The 22419-nt window shown below is 38.1% G+C and overlaps 1 protein-coding gene across 1 annotated transcript in view; it reads left to right on the forward strand.

The window, feature by feature from the left end:
- Positions 1–22419, forward strand: part of LOC139703053 (zinc finger protein 345-like) — a 45070-nt gene that overhangs the window by 17793 nt on the left and 4858 nt on the right. Inside the window, exons 4-5 of the mRNA XM_071605974.1 lie at positions 11825–11872; positions 13540–13666. Of these exons, the coding sequence (XP_071462075.1) occupies positions 11825–11872; positions 13540–13666 (175 nt within the window). The remainder of the gene's footprint in view (positions 1–11824; positions 11873–13539; positions 13667–22419) is intronic.

Consider the following 22419-nt stretch of genomic DNA (forward strand, 5'->3'; position numbering starts at 1 on the left):
CCTGTACAAATTGGCAGCTCAAGTCTCCTCCCTGAATTTCTACTGTGGTGGATTTCAGAGGGTTGGGACTGTGAGAATCGCCACTCAGTGAGCCCTTTTCAAACCTAAGGGGGCTGGGATCTGCAGGGGTCTCAGGTTTTTCTTCCTCCTGAGCTTTTGTTTATTTTGGGTGGCAGGGGGGCATAGTGGATTGAATGCAGAGCTCCTTTCCCACTGAGCTACATCCCTCACACTTTTTATCATTTAGCTTGAGACAGAGGCTGAGTCTGGCCTTGAACTTGTGCCTCAGCTTCCCGAGTGGCTGGGATTACAGGTGTGGGCCTCCTGCCTGGGTCCCCCTGAAAGTTTTAAATGTAAGGGAAGCAAAATGTCAGATCCAGAACCTGGTCTCCCAGATGAAACCTTTACACGTGTATCAATGAATTCCTAAAATTCAAGTCCCCTGTCCCCATTTCCAGTGACAATTTTCCTCCCCAGTGTAATAAAATAAGAAGCAAAAGTTTTGTTTTCTGTTTGAGCATTTCACATGAGAGAAAAGTACACTAAAAACCACTTGACATTTGTAAAAATGTGTGTGTGTATTTTCCCTTCCTCTCCCAGGCCAGACACCTTGTCAGAATATCTTTGGGCTGAGTGTCCCCCCTGTGGACTGCATGTCCTAGGGGTCTCAAGCCCTCTCTGAGATTTTCCTGGTCCTGTTTTGGCTCTGCCTGACATGAGAATCCCACACCTGGCACATCTGAGGTCTCTTGAGCATCTGGTAAATATCAGCCACCACCTGTTGACCTATGAGCAGGTGCATTTCGGGGAAGTAGTTTCTCAGGGGAGTAGGTGATGTCCCTGTGACTGGGAGGAGTCTCCTTATCCAGAAGCCACTTCAGATGTTCCCTCCTCCTGGCTCCTGTGGATCCTGGAGTAGCGATGGGCATGCAGCCATTTATTAACACACTGGTTCAAGTTCCTTTGGAAATGCGTCCAGAGTGGTTGTTACTCTGTTAGCTTTTAAAGAACTCCATGCTATTTTTAAAAATTGTCTGCACTAAGCTTATATTCTAGCCCCATGTCATCAGCATGTCTCTTGCTCCATATCTATGTCATTGGAGGACTAGTTCCTTCACCTCTTTGATAGGAGCCTTTCCCATAGCTGGGCTCAGGCTGCAGAAACTCTCCTACTTGGCTGGTGACTAAATTCCTGATGCAATTGGTTAGAACCCAGGCTGCCTGTGCTCACTGTAAGAAGGTGGTGTGAGCCTATTCTAGAAAGAAACAGGGAGCTGTGGTTTTCATCATTTTCCTTCACTCCGGGGTGTGTGGGGGAGTGATAGTAGTCCCTGGAAGTGCTTGAACATCAATGTGAAGCCACTTGTTTTTGATCCAGGGGGATTTGCACATGCACAGTTGCCATTGCTCCCAAAGCTTGGTGGGTTAGGATGGAGTCCCTGGAATGGAAAAAAAAATGTTGGGACCCTGAGTGCCTGGACATACTCCTTCCAGAAAGAACTGGTCAGGACTGGAGTTATTACTGAGGTAGGGGGGAGAGGGCTCAGGCAGGGCTGCTGGGTGGACTGCATTTCTCCTGTCTACCCTCAGGGACTGGCTAGAGTGGAACTCGACTGTTAGCAACCACAGTTTGCAGATCATGAGGTGCAAATCCCTTCTAGGGATAAACTGGGACCCTTTATCTCATTCCCCTTCTGCCCTGGTCCCATGGATAAAGATCATTATGCATCACAGCCATAGAAAACCACCCCTTTTCTCTACTCCTGATACTTGTGTATACCCAGTTCGTTCTTCTATAAGCACCAGCCAAATTGTGTTTCCAGCGACAAGTCATTTAGTGTCCAATGTGCTCCATTTGTGACCCCAATAAGTCTTCATCTACTCTGGGTGACACTGGATTGGGGTATTCTGTCCCAATTATGTGGCACATTGCTCAAGGCAGGTCTAATGCCCAAGTGTCCCCCAACTTTGCCTGCCCTTCAGATGGTAGATATTTTCTCAGTGGTCCAATGCCTAGGTCTCTCAACCCATGTATAACTTTATTTAAGAGGGACTCCAAACAGAAGTAGGTGTTTATTTGGTGTAGTATAATCCAGTACCATGCATGTCCTGTACCCAAGCCCTACCAGTGCTCTGCACCTCCAGTTCCCATACCTCCCTTCCTGTTGGGTTGTCTTGTTCATTCACATCAAATCCTCTGCTGGAGATGGTTGCATTTATCTAGGCCTTTTCATTGCACTTCATAATAAAATTGACATTTACATACATATGGAGTCATCTATGAAATTTCTGCATTGTGATTTTTTTTGGTCCTCAAATTACTGCAATATGATAATTTTATAACATGCATTAGTGCCTGGTAATGATAGCTCCTGCTTTTGCACTTAGAGTTCAGAATTCCTGGCTAATTTCATATCAATTCAACCTTCTAGGAGAATTTTCAAACTGTTTGCTTTGGTCCCTTCTTCAATGAAAAGAAAATCATGGTGAAATTTTGATGGGGTGTTTTCATAGATGAACCTGAGGGAAGCTGTCCTCTTTATAATGAGGAGTCCTATCATCTATACCCAGGATGTGTAATTCAGTCTTTTATGTGCTTATCTGTATTTGTATTTTTTCAAATTCTGCAGATGTACTATTGAAGTATGCTTATATGTGAAATGTGACATTTATGTGACAGCTATATAAAACTGACATGGCATTTCATAGTATTTGTCAAACTGTATGCAATATGGCAAACAAAATGTGGCTGATTGCCAGAAATTGTTATTTTCCATAGTTTATTATTTATTCCCAAATGGACATCCTCTTTCACCAGACCCCAGGTCTCGGCTCTGGAGGAGCATGCTGTGTCCCCATATGAACAGGTGCTGTAGGGTCCACATCTGTTTCTGTGGACCTTCATGATAACCCCACATATTCTTCAACACTGTCTCAATTTGTGTTCAATGTGACTTTATTGTACAGTCCCTCCTTTCTAAAGGCGTTGATTGCTTTGTGATGAAGGGACATTTAGATACCTGCTATTTGAAGGGGCTGTTCACGGCTCTTGCCTGTGTTTCTCTTGTAGTCTCTGTTCTCCTTTCTTAGAAGAGTTTGGTTAAAGGTGAGGCAATTTGTTTCTTTCATCTGTCACTTCTCCTTGTTCTCTTTAATGGAGTCATTTGAGGAATAGAATTTTTGTTTTCATATATACAATTTATAAATTTAAAAATGTTTCCTGTAACTTTGAAAAGGACTTTTTTTTCCTTTTGTGAAACTGGGAATTGGAACCAGGGTGTCCTATTACTGAACAATATCCTCAGTTCTTTTAAAATTTTTATTTAAAAAAATTAATTTTTTCTTAATTTTTTAAAATTACTACTGACTTTTTTTTTTTTTTAATTTAGGCAGGGTTTCACTCAGTTGCTAGGGTAAGCTTCACAATTGTGATCCCCCCTGCCTCAGCCTCCAGACCACTGGATATATCAGGTATGTAGCACCAAATGCATCCTATCTCAGTTAGTTTCTTTCTTTCTTTCTTTTTATCTAGATGTTTTTTTAGATCTTGTTTTTTATGGTTTTTATTATTTTTTAAAAATAGATGACAACAGTGGAATGCATTATAATCCTAATTACACATAGAGCACAATTTTTCATATTTCTGTATATAAAGTATGTTCACATCAATTTATGCCATTATACATGTACTTTTTTGCATTACAACTCTTAATACACATATATATCACAATTTTTCATCTCTCTTTGTATATAAGGTATGTTGACACCCAATTCAAGTCTTCATACAGGAACTTTGTATAAAGATGTCCATCACATTCCACCATCCTTGCTAATCCCCTGTGCCCTCCCTTTCCCTTCCACCCCTCTGCCCTATTTAGAATTCATCTATTCCTCCCATGCTCCCCCTCCCTAACCCACTATGATTCAGCCTCCTTATATCAGAGAAAACATTTGGCATTTTTTTGGAGCGGGGGGATTGGCTGACTTCACTTAGCATTATCTTCTCCAACTCCATCCATTTACATGCAAGTGCCATGATTTTGTTCTTTTTTAATGATGAGTAATATTCCATTTTGTATATAAGCCACATTTGTTTTTATCCAGTTATCCACTGAAGTGCATCTAGGTTGACTCCATAGTTTATCTATTGTGAATTGTGCTGCTATAAACATTGACCTGGCTGTGTCCCTGTAGTGTGCTGTTTTTAAGTTTTTTGGTATAGTCTGAGAAGAGAAATATTTGGGTCAAATGGTGGTTCCATTCCCAGATTTCCAAGGAATCTTCATGCTGATTTCCAAATTGGCTACACCAATTTGCAGTCCCACCAGCAGTATATGAGTGTAACTTTTCCCCATATCCTCGCCAACACTTATTGTTGTTTGTCTTCATAATAGCTGCCCTAATGGCTGGAGTGAGATGGTATCTTAGAGTGGTTTTAATTTGAATTTCTCTGACTGCTAGAGATGATGAGCAGTTTTTCATATAATTGTTGATTGATTGTATATTCTCTTCTCAGAGTGTCTTTTCAGGTCCTTGGCCCATTTATTGATTGGATTTTTTTTTGTGTGTGTGTTAAGACGTTTGAGCTCTTTATATACCCTAGAGATTAGTGCTCTATCTGATGTATGAGGGGTAAAAATTTGCTCCCAGAAAGTAGGCTCTCTATTGGGTTTTTTTAATAAAAACCTTTAGTTTCAATCCATCCCATGTGTTGATTCTTGGTTTTAATTCCTGTGCTATAGGAGTGTTATTAAGGAAGTTGTAGCTTAATCCCACATGATGGAGATTAGGGCCTACTTTTTATTCTATTTGGAGAGTCCCTGGTTTAATTCCTAGATCCTTGATCCATTTTGAGTTAACTTTTGTGCATGGTGAGAGAGAGGGATTCAATTTTATTTTGCTGCATATGGATTTCTAGTTTTCCCAGCACCATTTGTTGAAGATGCTATCTTTTTTTCCAGTGCATATTTTTTTAGTACCTTTGTCTAATATAAGATAATTGTGGTTTTGTGAGTTGGTCTCTGTGTCCTCTATTTTGTACTATTGGTCTACCAGCCTGTTTTGATGCCAGTACCATGCTGTTTTTGTAACTATGGCTCTGTAGTATAGTTTAAGGTCTGGTATAACAATGCCACCTGCCTCCCTTTTCCTGCTAAGGATTGCTTTAGCTATTCTGGTCTCTTGTTTTTTCAGATAAATTTTATGATTGCTTTTTCTATTTCTATGAGGAATGTCATTGGGATTTTGATCAGAATTGCATTAAATCTGTAGAGTGCTTTTGGTAGTAGGGCCATTTTGATAATATTAGTTCTGCCTATTCAAGATCAAGTTAAATCTTTCCATCTTCTAAGGTCTTTGATTTCTCTTTAGTGTCTCGAAGTTTTCTTTGTATAGATCCTTCACCTTTTGTTGATTCCCAAGTTTCTTTTTATTTTTTGAGGATATTGTGAATGGGGTAGTTTTCCTCATTTCTCTCTCAGAGGATTTGTCACTGATATACAGAAATGTCTTTGATTTGTGGGTGTTGATTTTATATCCTGCTACTTTGCTGAATTCTAGTTCTAGAAGTTTTCTAGTGGAGTTTTTTGAGTCTTCTAGGTACAGAATCATATTATCAGAAAATAGTGCTAGTTTAAGTTCTTCTTTTCCTATACATATTCTTTTAATTTCTTTCATCTGTCTAATTGCTCTGGCCAGTGTTTCAAGAACTATATTGAATAGAAGGGGTGAGAGAGGGCATCCCTGTCTTGTTTCCGATGTTAGAGGGAATGCCTTCAGTTTTTCTCCATTTAGAATGATGTTGGCCTGAGACTTAGCATAGATAGCCTTTAAAATGTTGAGGTAAGTTCTTGTTATCCCTAGTTTTTGTAGTGTTTTGAACATGAAGGGGTGCTGTATTTTGTCAAATGCTTTTTCTGCATTTGTTGAGATGATCATAAGGTTCTTATCTTTAATCTACTGATGTGATGAATTACATTTATTGATTTCTGTGTGTTGAACCAACCTTGCATCCCTGGGATGAATCCCACTTCATCATGATGAACCATCTTTTTGATATGTTTTTGTATTTGATTTGCCAGAATTTTATTCAGAATTTTTGCTTCTGATTTTTAGAGGTATTGGTCTGAAGTACACTTTCTTTTCTGTGTTTGTTTGATTTTAGAATCAAGGAGATATTGGCCTTATAGAGTGAGTTTGGAAGTTCTCCCTCTTTTTATATTTCATGGAATAATTTGAGAAGTATTGGTGTTAGTTCTTCTTTGAAGGTCTTGTATCCATTGAGTCCTGGGATTTTTTTTTTGGTAGGCTTTTGATGGTGTCTTCTATTTCATTGCTTGAAAATGATCTGTTTAACTTACTCAATTTGGGTAAGTCACATGATTCTAGACATTTGTTGATGACTTCAATATTTTCTGTTTTATTGCAGTACAAATTTTCAAAATAATTTCTAATTATCTTCTGTATTTCTCTAGTGTTCATGGTGATATTTCCTTTTTCATCATGGATTTTAATAATTGGAGTATTTCTCTCCTTCTCTACAGTAGCATGGATAAGGTTTTATCAAATGTATTTGTTTTTCAAAGAGACAACTTTTCATTTTGAAAATTTAAAAAAAATTAAAAATATATGGCAGCAGAATATATTACAATTCTTATTATACATATATAGCACAATTTTTCATATCTATGTATATAAAGTAGGTTGACATCAATTCCTGTGTTCATACGTGTACTTTGGATAATGATGTCTATTATATTCCACCATCCTTGCTAATCCCTTTCCCCTCCCTATTCCTCCCACCACACTGCCCTAAATAGAATTCATGTATTCCTCCCATGATCCCCCTCCCTACCCCACTATGTTTCAGCCTCCTTATATCAGAGAAAACATTCAGAATTTGTTATTTAGGGTTTGGCTAACTTCACTTAGCATTATCTTCTCCAATGCCATCCATTTACCTGAAAATGCCATGATTTTATTTTCTTTTATTGCTGAGTAATATTCCATTGTGTACAAATGCCACGTTTTCTTTATCCATTCATCCACTGAAAGGCATCTATGTTGGCTCCACAGTTTAACTCTTGTGAATTGTGCTGCTAAAAACATTGTGACTGTGTCCCTGTAGTGTGCTGTTTTTAAGTCCTTTTGGGTATAGACTGGGGAGTGGGATAGCTGGGTCATATGGTGGTTCCATTCCCAGTCACTTTGTCAATTTTTATTTGCTTCTTTTGTTACAATTTCATTGATTTCAGCTCTGATTTTAATTATTTTCTGTCCTTTACTGATTTTGGTGTTTCTGTCCTTCACTGCTTTACTGCTTTTCCTAGGGCTTTGAGATGTAATTTTAGGTCATTTATTTGACTTTTTCTTTTTTAAGGAATGAACTCCATGCAATGAACTTTCCTCTTAGTAATGCCTTCATAGTGTCCCAGGGATTTTGATATGTTGTATCTGTGTCCTCATTCACCTCTAAGAATTTTTAAAACTCCTCTTTGATGTTTTCTGCAACCCATTGTTCATTCACTAGCATATTATTTAGTCTCCAGGTATAGGAGTAGCTTCTATTTTTATCATTGATTTCTAATTTCGTTCCATTATGAAATGATAGAATTCCATTATGAAATGATAGTATCTTTACTTTTCTGTATTGCTTAGAGTTCCTTTTTGGCATGACATATTGTCTATTTTAGAGAAGGATCCATTTGCTGCTGAGAAGAAAGTGTCTTCGCCTATTGAAGGATGAAATAGTCTATGTATGTCAGTTAAATCTAAGTTATTGATGGTATTATTGAGTTCTATAGTTTCTGTATGGATATTGTTTGGAAGATCAATCCAGTGGTAAAATAGGTGTGTTAAAGTCACCCAGAATTATTGTCTTATGGTCTACTTGGCCCTTAAACTTGAGAAGAGTCTGTTTGAACAAAGATGCTCCATTGTTTTGGGGGTGTGTATATTTATAATTGTTCTGTCTTGTTGGTGTATGGTTCCTTTAATCAGTATGAAGTGTCCTTCTTTATCCCTTTCGATTAACTTTCACTTGAAGTCCACATTATTTGATATAAGAATGGAAACCCCTGCTTGCCTCCACATTCCATGTGAGTGGTATGTGTTTTAATATTTATTTTCTTGTATATGGACACAATACCTTTATTATTTAGTTTTATGTGGTGCTGAGGATCGAATACAGGGTCTCACATGTGCTAGGCGAGTGCACTACCACTGAGCCCCAGCCCCAGCCTGAGTGATATATTTTTTTTCCAACCTGTCACCTTCAGTCTGTGGGTATCTTTTCCTATGAGATGAGTCTCTTGGAGGCAGCATATTGTTGGTTTTTTTTTTTTTTATCCAATCTGCCTGTCTTTTGATTGCTGAGTTGGAACTAAACTTTCATGGTTATTATTGAGACAAGATTTGTATTCCCAGTTATTTTTGTTTATTTTTGGTATTTAACTAAGTCAGTTTCTCTTTGATAGGTTTTTCCTTTAGAGTGATACTACCCTTTTCTGATTTTTTATTGTTGTTAATTTCCTCCTCATGGAATATTTTGCCAAGGATGTTCTGTAGTGCAGGTTTCTGGTTGTAAATACTTTTAAATTTGTGTATGAAGGAAGGTTTTTATTTTGACATAAAATAACATCTGAATCGAAATCTAATTGCTAATCAAAATTTAATTTTGCTGGGTATGATTCTTGGTTGGCATCCATTTCTTTCAGAGCTTGGTTTATATTGTTGCAGTATCTTGTAGATTTCAGGGTCTCAGTTCAGAAATCAGAGATCCTGATTTGTTTTCCCCATATGTAATTTGATTCCTTTCTCTTGTGGCTTTTGAAATGCTCTGCTCCTCCTGTATGCTAGGTGTTTTCATTATGGTGTGTGTTGGTGTAGACCTGTAGTGATCTTGTTCATTTGGTGTCCTATATGATCCTTGTATTTGATTTCCCAATTCACTCTACATGTTTGGAAATTTTTCTGGTATTATTTCATTGAATAGATTGTCCATTTCTGTAGTTTAGACCTCTATGCCTTCATCTATCCCAATAGTTGTTAAATTTGGTCTTTTCATATTATCTCACAATTCTTGAATCTTCTGCTCATGGTTTCTTACCATCTTCATTGGGGTCAACTTTATTTTTTCAAGATTATATATTTTGCCTTCAATGTCAGAGCTTCTGTCTTCCAAGTGATCTATTCTGTTGGAGATGCTTCCTATTGAGTTCTTAATTTGGTTTACTGTTTCCTTCATTTCAAGGATCTCTGTTTTTTTTTTTTTTCAAAATCTCTGTCTCCTTATTGAAGGAATCTTTTGCTTTCTGTATTTGCTTATGTAGCTCTTTATCAAAATGATCCTTTGCTGCCTGTATTTGCTCTCATATCATCCTTTAATTCACAGAAAATTATGTACCTTCTCCCATTTATCCTGATATTCTGACCATGGGTTCTAATAATGCAGCATCTTTGTTTGGGGCACATTCTTTCTTGGTTTCTCATGTTGTTCATGCATCTTCCCTTCCAGCTCTGTGTTTTTAAGATATATAGCCATATAGGCTTATAGTGTCCCCAATGGGTTTCAATACCTTTCTTTTTTTAAACATTTATTTTTTTAAATACACAACAACAGTGGAATGCATTACAATTCTTATTACACACATAAAGCAGAATTTTTCATATCTCTGTATAGAAAGTATATTCATGCTAATTTATGCCATTATATACGTACTCATTTCTTTCTGCAATACAACTCTTAATACATACATATATCAGAATTTTTCGTATCTCTGGTTGTATATAAGGTATGTTGGCACCAATTTGTGTCTTCATACCTGTACTTTGCATAATGGTGTCATCACATTCCACAATCACTGCTAATCCCCTGCCTCCTCCCCTCCCCTCCAACCCCTCTGCCCTATGTAGAATTCATCTATTCCTCCTATGCTCCCCCTCCCTACCCCACAATAGTCAGCCTCCTTTATCAGAGAAACCATTCAACATTTATTTTTTGGGATTGACTAACTTCACTTCTCCAATACCATGCATTTACCTGCACTTGCCATGATTTTATTATTGCTGAGTAAAATTGCATTGTGTATATATGCCCCATATTTTTATCCATTCATCCACTGAAGGGCATCTGGGTTGGCTCCACAGTTTGCTATTGTGCATTGTGCTGCCATAAACATTGACATGGCTGTGATCCTGTAGTATGCTGTTTTCAAGTCCTTTGAGAATAGTCCGAGAAGAGGAATAGCTGGGTCAAATGTTGTTTTCATTCCCAGATTATGAAGGAATCTCTATACAGTTTTCCATGTTGTTTGCACCAATTTGCAGTCCCACCAGCAGTGTATGAGTATGCCTTTTCCCCTACATCCTTGCCAACACTTGTTGTTTGTCTTTATGATAGCTGCCATTCTGTCTGGAGTGAGATGATATCTTAGAGTGGTTTTGATTTGCATTTCTCTAATTGCAAGAGATGATGAACATTTTTTCAAATATTTGTTGATTGATTCTACATCCTTTTCTGAGAAGTGTCTGTTCAGGTCCTGGGTCAATTTGTTGATTGGATTATTGGGGTTTTTGGTGCTTAGCATTTTGAGTTCTTTATATACTAGATATTAGTTCTCTATCTGATGTGTGAGGGGTAAAAATCTACTCCCAGGATGTAGGCTCTCTGTTCACCTCAGATTTTTTTTTCTGAGAAGAAATTTTTTAGTTTGAATCCATCCCATTTGTTGATTCTTGGTTTTAATTCTTGTGCTATAGGCATCTTATTAAGGAAGTTGGGGCGGCCTAGCCCCATGTGATGAAGATTACGGCCTACTTTTTCTTCTATTAGATGCTTAGTCTTTGGTTTAAATCCGAGGTCCTTGATCCACTTTTAGTTGAGTTTTGTGCATGGTGAGAGATAGGGTTTTAATTTCATTTTTTTTTGATAATGGATTTCCAGTTTTCACAGCAAAGATGCTATCTTTTTTCCAATGCATGTTCTTGGCACCTTTGTCTAATGTAAGATAATTGTAATTTTGTGAGTTAGTATATGTGTCCTCTATTCTGTACCATTGGTCTACCGGCCTGTTTTAGTGCCAATACCATGCTGTTTTTGTTACTATTGCTCTGTAGTATAGTTTAAGGTTTGGTATAGTGATACAACCTGCTTTGCTCTCCCTGCTTATAATTGCTTTAGCTATTCTGGGATTCTTATTTTTCCAGATGAATTTCATGATTGCTTTTTCTATTTCTATGAGAAATGTCATTGGGATTTTGATCAGAATTGCATTAAATCAGTATAGTGCTTTTGGTTGTATGGTCGTTTTGATAATATTAATTCTGCCTATTCAAGAGTAAGGTAGATCTTTCCATCTTCTAAGGTCTTCTTTGATTTCTTTCTTTAGGTTCTGTAGGTTTCATTGTATAGATCTTTCACCTCTTTTGTTAAGTTGATTCCCAAGTATCACATGTTTTCTTTTTTTTTGAAGTTACTGTACATGGGGTAGTTTTTCTTATTTCCTTCTTGAGGCTTTGTCACTGATATACAGAAATGCCTTTTTTTAATGTGTGTTAATTTTATATCCTGCTGCTTTGCTGAATTACTTTTTAGTTCTAGAAGTTTTCTGGTGGTGCTTTTGGGGTCTTCTAGGTATAGAATCATATTGTCAGCAAATAGTGCTAATTTAAGTTATTGTCCTGTAGTTATTCCTTTAGTTTCTTTTGTCTGTCTAATTGCTCTGGCCAGTGTTTCAAGAAATATGTTGAATAGAAATGGTGAGAGAGAGTACCCCTGTCTTGTTCCAGTTTTTAGAGGGAATGCCTTTAGTTTTTCTCCCTTTAGAATGATGTTGGCTTTAGCCTTAATGTAGAGAGCCAGTATGATGTTGAGGTATGTTCTTGTTATCTCAAGTTTTTCTAATTTTTTGAACATGAAAGGGTGCTGTATTTTGTCAAATGGTTTTTCTGTGTCTCTTGAGATGATCATATGATTCTTATTTTTAAGTCTATTGATGTGATGAATTACCTTTATTGATTTCTATATGTTGAACCAACCCTGTATCCCTGGACAAACCCCACTTGATCTTGGTGCACGACCTTTTAAATATGTTTTTGTATTTAATTTGCCAGAATTTTATTCAGAATTTTTGCATCTATGTTCATTAGAGATATTGGCCAGAAGTTTTCTTTCTTTCATTTGTCCCTGCCTGGTTTTGGGATCAGGGTGATATTGGCCTCATAGAATGAGTTTGGAAGTGCTGCTTCTTTCTGTATTTTCTGAAATAAATTGAAGAATATTGGTATTTTTGAATTTCTTCTTTAAACGTCTTGTTTAACTCGGCAGTGTATCCATCTGGGCCTGGGCTTTTCTTGGTTGGTAAGCTTCTGATGGCATCTTGTATTTCATCATTTAATATTGGTTTGTTTAAATTGTGTATGTCTTCCTGATTCAATCTGGGCATATCATATGACTTAAGAAATTTGTTGATGCCTTCAATGTCTTCTATTTTATTGGGGTATACATTTTCAAGATAATTTCTAAATATCCTCTGTATTTCTGTAGTGTCTGTTGGGATATTGCCTTTTTCATCATGTATGCTGGTAATTTGAATTTTCTCTCTCCTTCTTTTCATTAGCATAGCTAGGGGTCTGTCAGAGAACCAACTTTTTTCAAAGTTTAATTGTTTTTTTTTAATTCAATTTCAGTTCTAATTTTAATTATTTCTTGCCTTCTACTGCTTTTGCTGTTGATTTGTTCTTCTAGGGCTTTGAGATGAAGTATGAGATCAATTGACTTTTTCTTCTTTTAAGGAATGAACTCCATGCAATGAAGTTTCCTCCTAGTATTGCTTTCATAGTGTCCAAGAGATTTTGATATGTTGCGTCTATGTTCTTGTTTACCTCTAAGAATTTTTAAATCTCCTCCTTGAAGTCTTCTGTAACCCATTGTTCATTCTATTGTACCAAATTGATTCACTCATTGAACTGCTTATAGAACTTGAAATGTTTCAAGTTTGTCTTTTCACGAGGTGGAAGTGTCACTTTACATGTCTCCAAATATTAATATTTTATGAATATTTTATGCATTGGGAATGTGTTATGGATGATACTTGAAACTAATTGTATTGGGGATCTCAATCTATCTCATGGATAGAAGGCAGAGAGAATAGGAACCAGACTGTTTTCAAAAGCTTTTTTTTTACCAGTCTTTTTGTCTCCCGTGTGCACAATCACCTTATGAGAATATCTTTGACAAATCTTATTTGCATCTGGAATGTCCGCCAAATTTCACATTCACTGATGGCAGAAAAGTTAGGAGTTGGGCTTTTATTCAGTGCTTGGGTTATGGTATATATCCTTCACTTCACTCTGATATGGAATATATATACTGTTTTTGGACTTATGTATTTTCCTCTGAATTAGATAATGAAAAGTATCTTATGTCATAATTAAAGTCACTCTCCTACATGACAGTCAGTTCTACAAACTCTTAATTCAAATTAAAAACTGAATAATGGTTTGGTCCATGTTCTTTTGATCTAACAATTTTTATTTCAGGAGCCATTGACATTCGGGGATGTGGCTATTGATTTCTCTGAGGAGGAATGGGAATGCCTGGATCCTGCTCAGCAGAATTTATATAAAGAAGTGATGTTGGAGAACTACAGCAACCTAGTCTTTGTGGGTGAGCATAACTTCCCTTCAAAATTCCTAATTATCATTATTTAGTTTTCTTCCCTTGAAGTATATCTTTTGGGAACTTCTCCACAAGAATGTGTTGCAGATTTATGCTTTCAATAAAAAAGACGTGGTAGTTCTTGGTGCTGACAAGAAAATGTTAATGATGTTTACTTTCATCCTTAATGTTTTCCATTGGTGGCATGATATATATCTTTCACTTGACATATGGTTGACTTAGAGGAATGCAGTGATGTCAAATCCTGTGGCCCACATATAGCAGAGGACATAGTTGAGGTAGAGGAGGAAGCCTAAATTCAAAAAGGTTCATTGAGACATTATCCAGCAGAAAATATTTTTGAGAAGCTTTGAATTCTTTCTCTTGTTATCATAGAAAAACCTGTCCTATGTTTTGTCCTTTAAAATTATGTAGTATCCTGCTTTTCCTCCAGTAATGTCTCCATACATTCAAATTAACAACAAAACACTCCCCTTGCCTTGTGAGTGTCAATATTATCTGATAGCTCTTCCATAATTTAAAAAATATTTTTAGTTGTTAATGAATTTCCTATTTATCCATATATGGTGCTGCGAATTGAACCCAGGGCCTCACACATGCTAGGCAAGCTCTGTAACACTACTCTACAACTCCAGCCCTTATTCCATTATTTGCAGGAAAGTTTTGCACATTTCTGGAGACCTCTAGGTCCACCCATTGTAATACACTACTATCATAAGTCAGTTTACCTAATCTTATTTGTACATTTTTTCACTAAAATTTCCTTATCAGTGTTCTTTCTGATATGTGTAATGGATTTTCTGTGAAATTATCTGCCATGGAATGAATGTCAAGTTGGACAAAGACTGCTGTTTTGAGAGATGGTGTAAGTTTATTTGAGTTAGATGATTTGTAAAATAATACATCTGTGGATATTTACAATTTGGTTGTTGTTTTTTCTTTTTTTATTGTGTACAGAGTGTTCCATGTTATAGACTGGGTTTCCTCATATCAGTTAATTGCTTTACAAATTAAGATATGCATGACTCTGGTTTGTATTGCCAATCATATTATATATGCTTTTGCTTGTATAAATATTAAGCCTCTTTTGTCTATGACTTTTGTATTTTATCTTGATTGGCTTTTTATTCTGCCCATGTACTTAGAAATTGAAGTTTTCTATATGTAAATGTAATGGGATTGATGGCAGTGATACTGAACTACACCCCAAGCTCCTTTTCATTCATAGTTGGAGAGAGGTTCTCACTAAGTTATTGAGGATGTCTTGAATTTGCAATTCTTCTGCCTCAGACTTCCTAGTAACTGAGATTACATGCATGGCTGTCATTTGTATATTGATTTGTTTGTTCTTTTTTATAGGATAAAGACCTTAATAAATAATAAAAACATTATTTTAAATGTAGCTTTGAGAAATGTTGCAATTCTCTTTTATGAAATTTTGTAATTTTTATTATAATCAAAACTACAAAATAAAACTTACTGCCTCCAAAATTTTAAATATACAGTTCAGTAACATTAATTCAAATTGTTATGCAATATATCTCTAAAAATTTTACATTTCAAAAAAAAAAAACAAAACAAAAAAAACCCCACAATGCCTAGGAAGCAAGTGCTCATTTCTGTCCCCCCATCACTAAACCATTCTCTTTGTTTTCAGAAAGCTGCTTCTTTAGTTTAGAGATGTCATGTTCTAGAATTCTGCAGTATTCTTTCTGTGACATTCAGTTAACCTAATGTACATACATTTTGTAAAATATATAATTAGAATAAATTCCTTGACTTCAAATTTTATAGTTTCTATATTTCAAATTGGCTCATCCATTCTTTTCAAGGGATATTTGGTTTGCATCCCCCATGATGGCTGTGTTGAAGAACATTGTAACAACACTGATGTGTAATGTTTTTAATTTGCTATTGATGTGAGGGCTTATTGCCACACTCACTAAGAACTCCGTTTACCTAACTCCATGTCTGCATTTACAATTGAATGCTGTAACTTTTAGTATATTTTTTTTAGCAGTGAAAAGTTTTCTTATTTGTATTTTGGGAGATATTCATATAATTTAATGGATAGATTTCTCTGAAAAAAAAACAAAACTTTTTAACAATGCAAGTTTGATGAATATTACCTGGAGCTTCTATTTAACTTTAAGTAGTATAAACATCTTTTAATTTTTATCTTTCAATTCTTAAACAACAGCATGCCCAAGAGTGTTCAATCAACTGACACATATTGAGTGATTTTTGAAAATCCCTACCACTTTTGACTTCAAATATTTATTCCATGTTGGTTAAAAAATAACTATCACTTAAATATTAATTAAGAGGAGCAGTCGCCTGCTGAGAGGCTGAGCCGCCCCCTCCCCCTGCGCCGGCATAGTAGAGAGAACTGGGACCAAACACAGAGCAGGCCCAGCAGCCTGCTGAGGGGCAGAGCAGCCCCCCACCCCCCTCGCCTGCCAGGTAGGGGAAGGGTGACCACCAACAGAAAAGGCCCAGTGGCCCAGGGCGGGACAGAGCTTCCAATCACTCCTGCAAGGTAGGCGGGCCTGCGACCCACTGGCAGAAGAGGAGCAGCCACCTGCTGAGAGGCTGAGCCGCCCCCTCCCCCTGCGCCAGCATAGTAGAGGGAACTGGGACCAAAGACAGAGCAGGCCCAGCGGCCTGCTGAGGGGCAGAGCCGCCCCCCACCCCCCTCGCCTGCCAGGTAGGGGAAGGGTGACCACAGACAGAAAAGGCCCAGTGGCCCGCGGCGGGACAGAGCTTCCAATCACTCCTGCAAGGTAGGCGGGCCTGCGACCCACCGGCAGAAGAGGAGCAGCCGCCTGCTGAGAGGCTGAGCCGCCCCCTCCCCCTGCGCCAGCATAGTAGAGGGAACTGGGACCAAACACAGAGCAGGCCCAGCGGCCTGCTGAGGGGCAGAGCCGCCCCCCACCCCCCTCGCCTGCCAGGTAGGGGAAGGGTGACCACTGACAGAAAAGGCCCAGTGGCCCGCGGCGGGACAGAGCTTCCAATCACTCCTGCAAGGTAGGCGGGCCTGCGACCCACCGGCAGAAGAGGAGCAGCGGCCTGCTGAGAGGCAGAGCCGCCCCCTCCCCCCCGCGCCTGCAAGGTAATCGGAACTGAGACCACCATCAGAACAGGTCAGACCTGCAACCGAGAGACAGAACAGGCCCAGTGGCCTGAGGAAGGGTAGAGCCGCCCCCCCCACGCCTGCAAAGTAGGCGGACCTGCGACCCACTGGCAGTACAGCCCCAGAGGCCTGCAGAGGGGCAGTGCCGCTGCCTGCGCCTGCAAAGTAGGCAGAACGGCGACCACCGACAGAACAAGCCTAGCGGCCCGCAGAGGGACAGAGCCGCCGCCCGCGCCTGCAAGGACGGCGGACCTGCTACCGACTGGCAGAGCAGGCCCAGCGGCCTGCCGGCGTGGTAGGCACATTGCCCCAATTGGCGGAGGGGCAGAGCCGCCGCCCGTGCCTGCGAGGGAGACTTTGCAACTATACAAGACCAATATAAATATATAGGGGGAAAATTCAATAGCACAACAGTTTCACCAAGAAGAAAGGAACGCGAACAGTATGAAGAGACAAGGAAAGAAAGGACCACAAGCATTGCAGGTCAACTCAACTTTAGAAGAGGTAATAGCTGCAGCTGATGGAATGTCAGATAAAGAATTCAGGATATACATGCTTCAGATGATCTGGAGTCTCAAGGAAGACATCAGACAGCAAAATCAGACAATGAAAGATCACTTCAACAATGAATTACATAAACAAATCCAGGAAGCAAAAGATCAACTATACAGGGAAATAGAGGTTATAAAAAACAAACAAACAGAAATCCTAGAAATGCAGGAAGCAATAAGCCAACTTAAAAACTCAATTGAGAATACTACCAGCAGAGTAGAACACTTAGAAGACAGAACATCAGACAATGAAGATAAAGTATTTCAACTTGAAAAGAACATAGACAGCTCAGCAAGACTGTTAAGAAACCATGAGCAGAACATCCAAGAAATATGGGATAACATCAAGAGACCAAATTTAAGAGTCATTGGGATACAGGAAGGAACAGAGTTTCAAACCAAAGGAATGAGCAATCTATTCAATGAAATAATTCGAGAAAACTTCCCAGACCTGAAGAATGAGACAGAACCCCAAATCCTAGAAGCCTACAGGACGCCGAATGTGCAAAATCATAAGAGACCCACACCTAGACACATTATAATGAAGATGCCCAACATACAGAACAAGGAGAGAATTTTAAAAGCTACAAGAGAAAGGAAACAGATCACATTTAGGGGTAAGCCAATCAGGATAACAGCTGATCTTTCAACACAGACTCTGAAAGCTAGAAGATCCTGGAATAACATATTTCAAACACTGAAAGAAAATGGGTTCCAACCAAGAATTGTGTTTCCAGCGAAATTAAGCTTCAGGATGGAAGATGAAATTAAAACCTTCCACGATAAACAAAAGTTAAAAGAATTTGCAGCTAGAAAACCATTTCTTCAAAACATCCTTGGCAAAACATTACAGGAAGAGGAAATGGAAAATAACAATGAAAACCAACAGTGGGAGGTAGGACACTAAAGGGGGGAAAATAATCAAAGTGGAAAACAAACCATGTTTAGTAACATAAATAAACAAATATGGCTGGAAGAACAACCCATATCTCAATAATAACCCTAAATGTTAATGGCTTAAACTCACCAATCAAGAGACACAGGCTAGTAGAATGGATCACAAAACAAGACCCAACAATATGCTGCCTACAGGAGACGCATTTGATAGGAAAAGACATACATAGGCTGAAGGTGAAAGGTTGGGAAAAATCATATCACTCATATGGACTTCGGAAACAAGCAGGAGTATCCATACTCATATCAAATAAAATAGATTTTAAGCCAAAGTTAATCAAAAGGGATAAAGAGGGACACTACATACTGCTCAAGGGAACCATACACCAACAAGACATAACAATCATAAATATATATGCCCCAAACAATGGTGCAGCTATGTTCATCAAACAAACTCTTCTCAAGTTCAAGAGTCTAATAGACCACCATACAATAATCATGGGAGACTTCAACACACCTCTCTCACCACTGGACAGATCTTCCAAACAAAAGTTGAATAAGGAAACTATAGAACTCAATAACACAATTAATAACCTAGACTTAATTGACATATATAGAATATACCACCCAACATCAAACAGTTACACTTTTTTCTCAGCAGCACATGGATCCTTCTCAAAAATAGATCATATATTATGTCACAGGGAAACTCTTAGACAATACAAAGGAGTAGAGATAATACCATGCATCCTATCTGATCATAATGGAATGGAACTGAAAATCAACAATAAAAGAAGGAAGGAAAAAGAATATATCACTTGGAGAATGAACAATAGGTTACTGAATGATCAATGGGTTATAGAAGACATCAAGGAGGAAATTAAAAAATTCTTAGAGATTAATGAAAACACAGACACAACATATCGGAATCTATGGGACACATTGAAAGCAGTTCTAAGAGGAAAATTCATTGCTTGGAGTTCATTCCTTAAAAAAAGAAAAAAACCAACAAATAAATGATCTCATACTTCATCTCAAAATCCTAGAAAATGAAGAGCAAAACAACAGCAAAAGAAGTAGAAGGCAAGAAATAATTAAAATCAGAGCTGAAATCAATGAAATCGAAACAAAAGAAACAATTGAAAAAATTGACAAAACTAAAAGTTGGTTCTTTGAAAAAATAAACAAAATCGACAGACCCTTAGCCATGCTAGCGAAGAGAAGAAGAGAGAGAACTCAAATCACTAACATACGGGATGAAAGAGGCAATATCACAACAGACACTTCAGAAATACAGAAGATAATCAAAAATTATTTTGAATCCTTATACTCCAATAAATTAGAAGATAGTGAAGGCATAGATAAATTTCTTAAGTCATATGATCTGCCCAGATTGAGTCAGGAGGATATAGACAACCTAAACAGACCAATATCAATTGAGGAAATAGAAGAAACCATCAAAAGACTACCAACTAAGAAAAGCCCAGGACCGGATGGGTATACAGCAGAGTTTTACAAAACCTTTAAAGAGGAACTAATACCAATACTTTTCAAGCTACTTCGGGAAATAGAAAAAGAGGGAGAACTTCCAAATTCATTCTACGAGGCCAACATCACCCTGATACCTAAACCAGACAAAGACACTTCAAAGAAAGAAAACTACAGACCAATATCTCTAATGAACTTGGATGCAAAAATCCTCAATAAAATTCTGGCCACTCGGATACAAAGGCACATCAAAAAAATTGTGCACCATGATCAAGTAGGATTCATCCCTGGGATGCAAGGCTGGTTCAATATACGGAAATCAATAAATGTTATTCACCACATCAATAGACTTAAAAATAAGAACCATATGATCATCTCGATAGATGCGGAAAAAGCATTCGACAAAGTACAGCATCCCTTTATGTTCAAAACTCTAGAAAAACTAGGGATAACAGGAACATACCTCAATATTGTAAAAGCAATCTATGCTAAGCCTCAGGCTAGCATCATTCTGAATGGAGAAAAATTGAAGGCATTCCCTCTAAAATCTGGAACAAGACAGGGATGCCCTCTCTCACCACTTCTGTTCAACATAGTTCTCGAAACACTGGCCAGAGCAATTAGACAGACGAAAGAAATTAAAGGCATCAAAATAGGAAAAGAAGAACTTAAATTATCACTATTTGCAGATGACATGATTCTATACCTAGCAGACCCAAAAGGGTCTACAAAGAAACTATTAGAGCTAATAAATGAATTCAGCAAAGTGGCAGGATATAAAATCAACACGCATAAATCAAAGGCATTCCTGTATATCAGCGACAAATCCTCTGAAATGGAAATGAGGACAACCACTCCATTCACAATATCTTCAAAAAAAATAAAATACTTAGGAATCAACCTAACAAAAGAGGTGAAAGACTTATACAATGAAAACTACAGAACCCTAAAGAGAGAAATAGAAGAAGATCTTAGAAGATGGAAAAATATACCCTGTTCATGGATAGGCAGAACTAACATCATCAAAATGGCGATATTACCAAAAGTTCTCTATAGGTTTAATGCAATGCCAATCAAAATCCCAACGGCATTTCTTGTAGAAATAGAGAAAGCAATCATGAAATTCATATGGAAAAATAAAAGACCCAGAATAGCAAAAACAATGCTAAGCAGGAAGTGTGAATCAGGCAGCATAGCGATACCAGACTTCAAACTATATTACAGAGCAATAGTAACAAAAACAGCATGGTACTGGTACCAAAACAGGCGGGTGGACCAATGGTACAGAATAGAGGACACAGAAACCAATCCACAAAACTACAACTATCTTATATTTGATAAAGGGGCTAAAAGCATGCAATGGAGGAAGGATAGCATCTTCAACAAATGGTGCTGGGAAAACTGGAAATCCATATGCAACAAAATGAAACTGAATCCCTTTCTCTCGCCATGCACAAAAGTTAATTCAAAATGGATCAAGGAGCTTGATATCAAATCAGAGACGCGCCGTCTGATAGAAGAAAAAGTTGGCTACAATCTACAGTCGGTGGGGTCGGGCTCCAAATTCCTCAATAGGACACCCATAGCACAAAAGTTAATAACTAGAATCAACAAATGGGACTTACTCAAACTAAAAAGTTTTTTCTCAGCAAAAGATACAATAAGAGAGGTAAATAGAGAGCCTACAACCTGGGAACAAATCTTTACTCCTCACACTTCAGATAGAGCCCTAATATCCAGAGTATACAAAGAGCTCAAAAAATTAGACAATAAGAGAACAAACAACCCAATCAACAAATGGGCCAAGGACCTGAACAGACACTTCTCAGAGGAGGACATACAGTCAATCAACAAGTACATGAAAAAATGCTCACCATCTCTAGCAGTCAGAGAAATGCAAATCAAAACCACCCTAAGATACCATCTCACTCCAGTTAGATTGGCAGCCATTATGAAGTCAAACAACAACAAGTGCTGGCGAGGATGTGGGGAAAAGGGTACACTTGTACATTGCTGGTGGGACTGCAAATTGGTGCAGCCAATTTGGAAAGCAGTATGGAGATTTCTTGGAAAGCTGGGAATGGAGCCACCATTTGACCCAGCTATTCCCCTTCTCGGTCTATTCCCTAAAGACCTAAAAAGAGCATGCTACAGGGACACTGCTACATCGATGTTCATAGCAGCACAATTCACAATAGCTAGACTGTGGAACCAACCTAGATGCCCTTCAATGGATGAATGGATAAAAAAAATGTGGCATTTATACACAATGGAGTATTACTCTGCATTAAAAAATGACAAAATCATAGAATTTACAGGGAAATGGATGGCATTAGAGCAGATTATGCTAAGTGAAGCTAGCCAATCCCTAAAAAACAAATGTCAAATGTCTTCTTTGATATAAGGAGAGTAGCTAAGAACAGAGTAGGGTCGAAGAGCATGAGAAGAAGATTAACATTAAACAGGGATGAGAGGTGGGAGGGAAAGGGAGAGAGAAGGGAAAATGCATGGAAATGGAAGGAGACCCTCAGAGGTATACAAAAGTACATACAAGAGGAAGTGAGGGGAAGGGGAAAAATAATACAAGGGGGACAAACGAATGTCAGTAAAGGGGGCAGAGAGAGAAGAGGGGAGGGGAGGGGAGGGGAGGCGAGGGGAGGGGGGATAGTAGAGGA

Source organism: Marmota flaviventris, chromosome 20, assembly GCF_047511675.1.
Source record: "Marmota flaviventris isolate mMarFla1 chromosome 20, mMarFla1.hap1, whole genome shotgun sequence".
In the NCBI taxonomy this organism is placed as follows: Eukaryota; Metazoa; Chordata; class Mammalia; order Rodentia; family Sciuridae; genus Marmota; species Marmota flaviventris.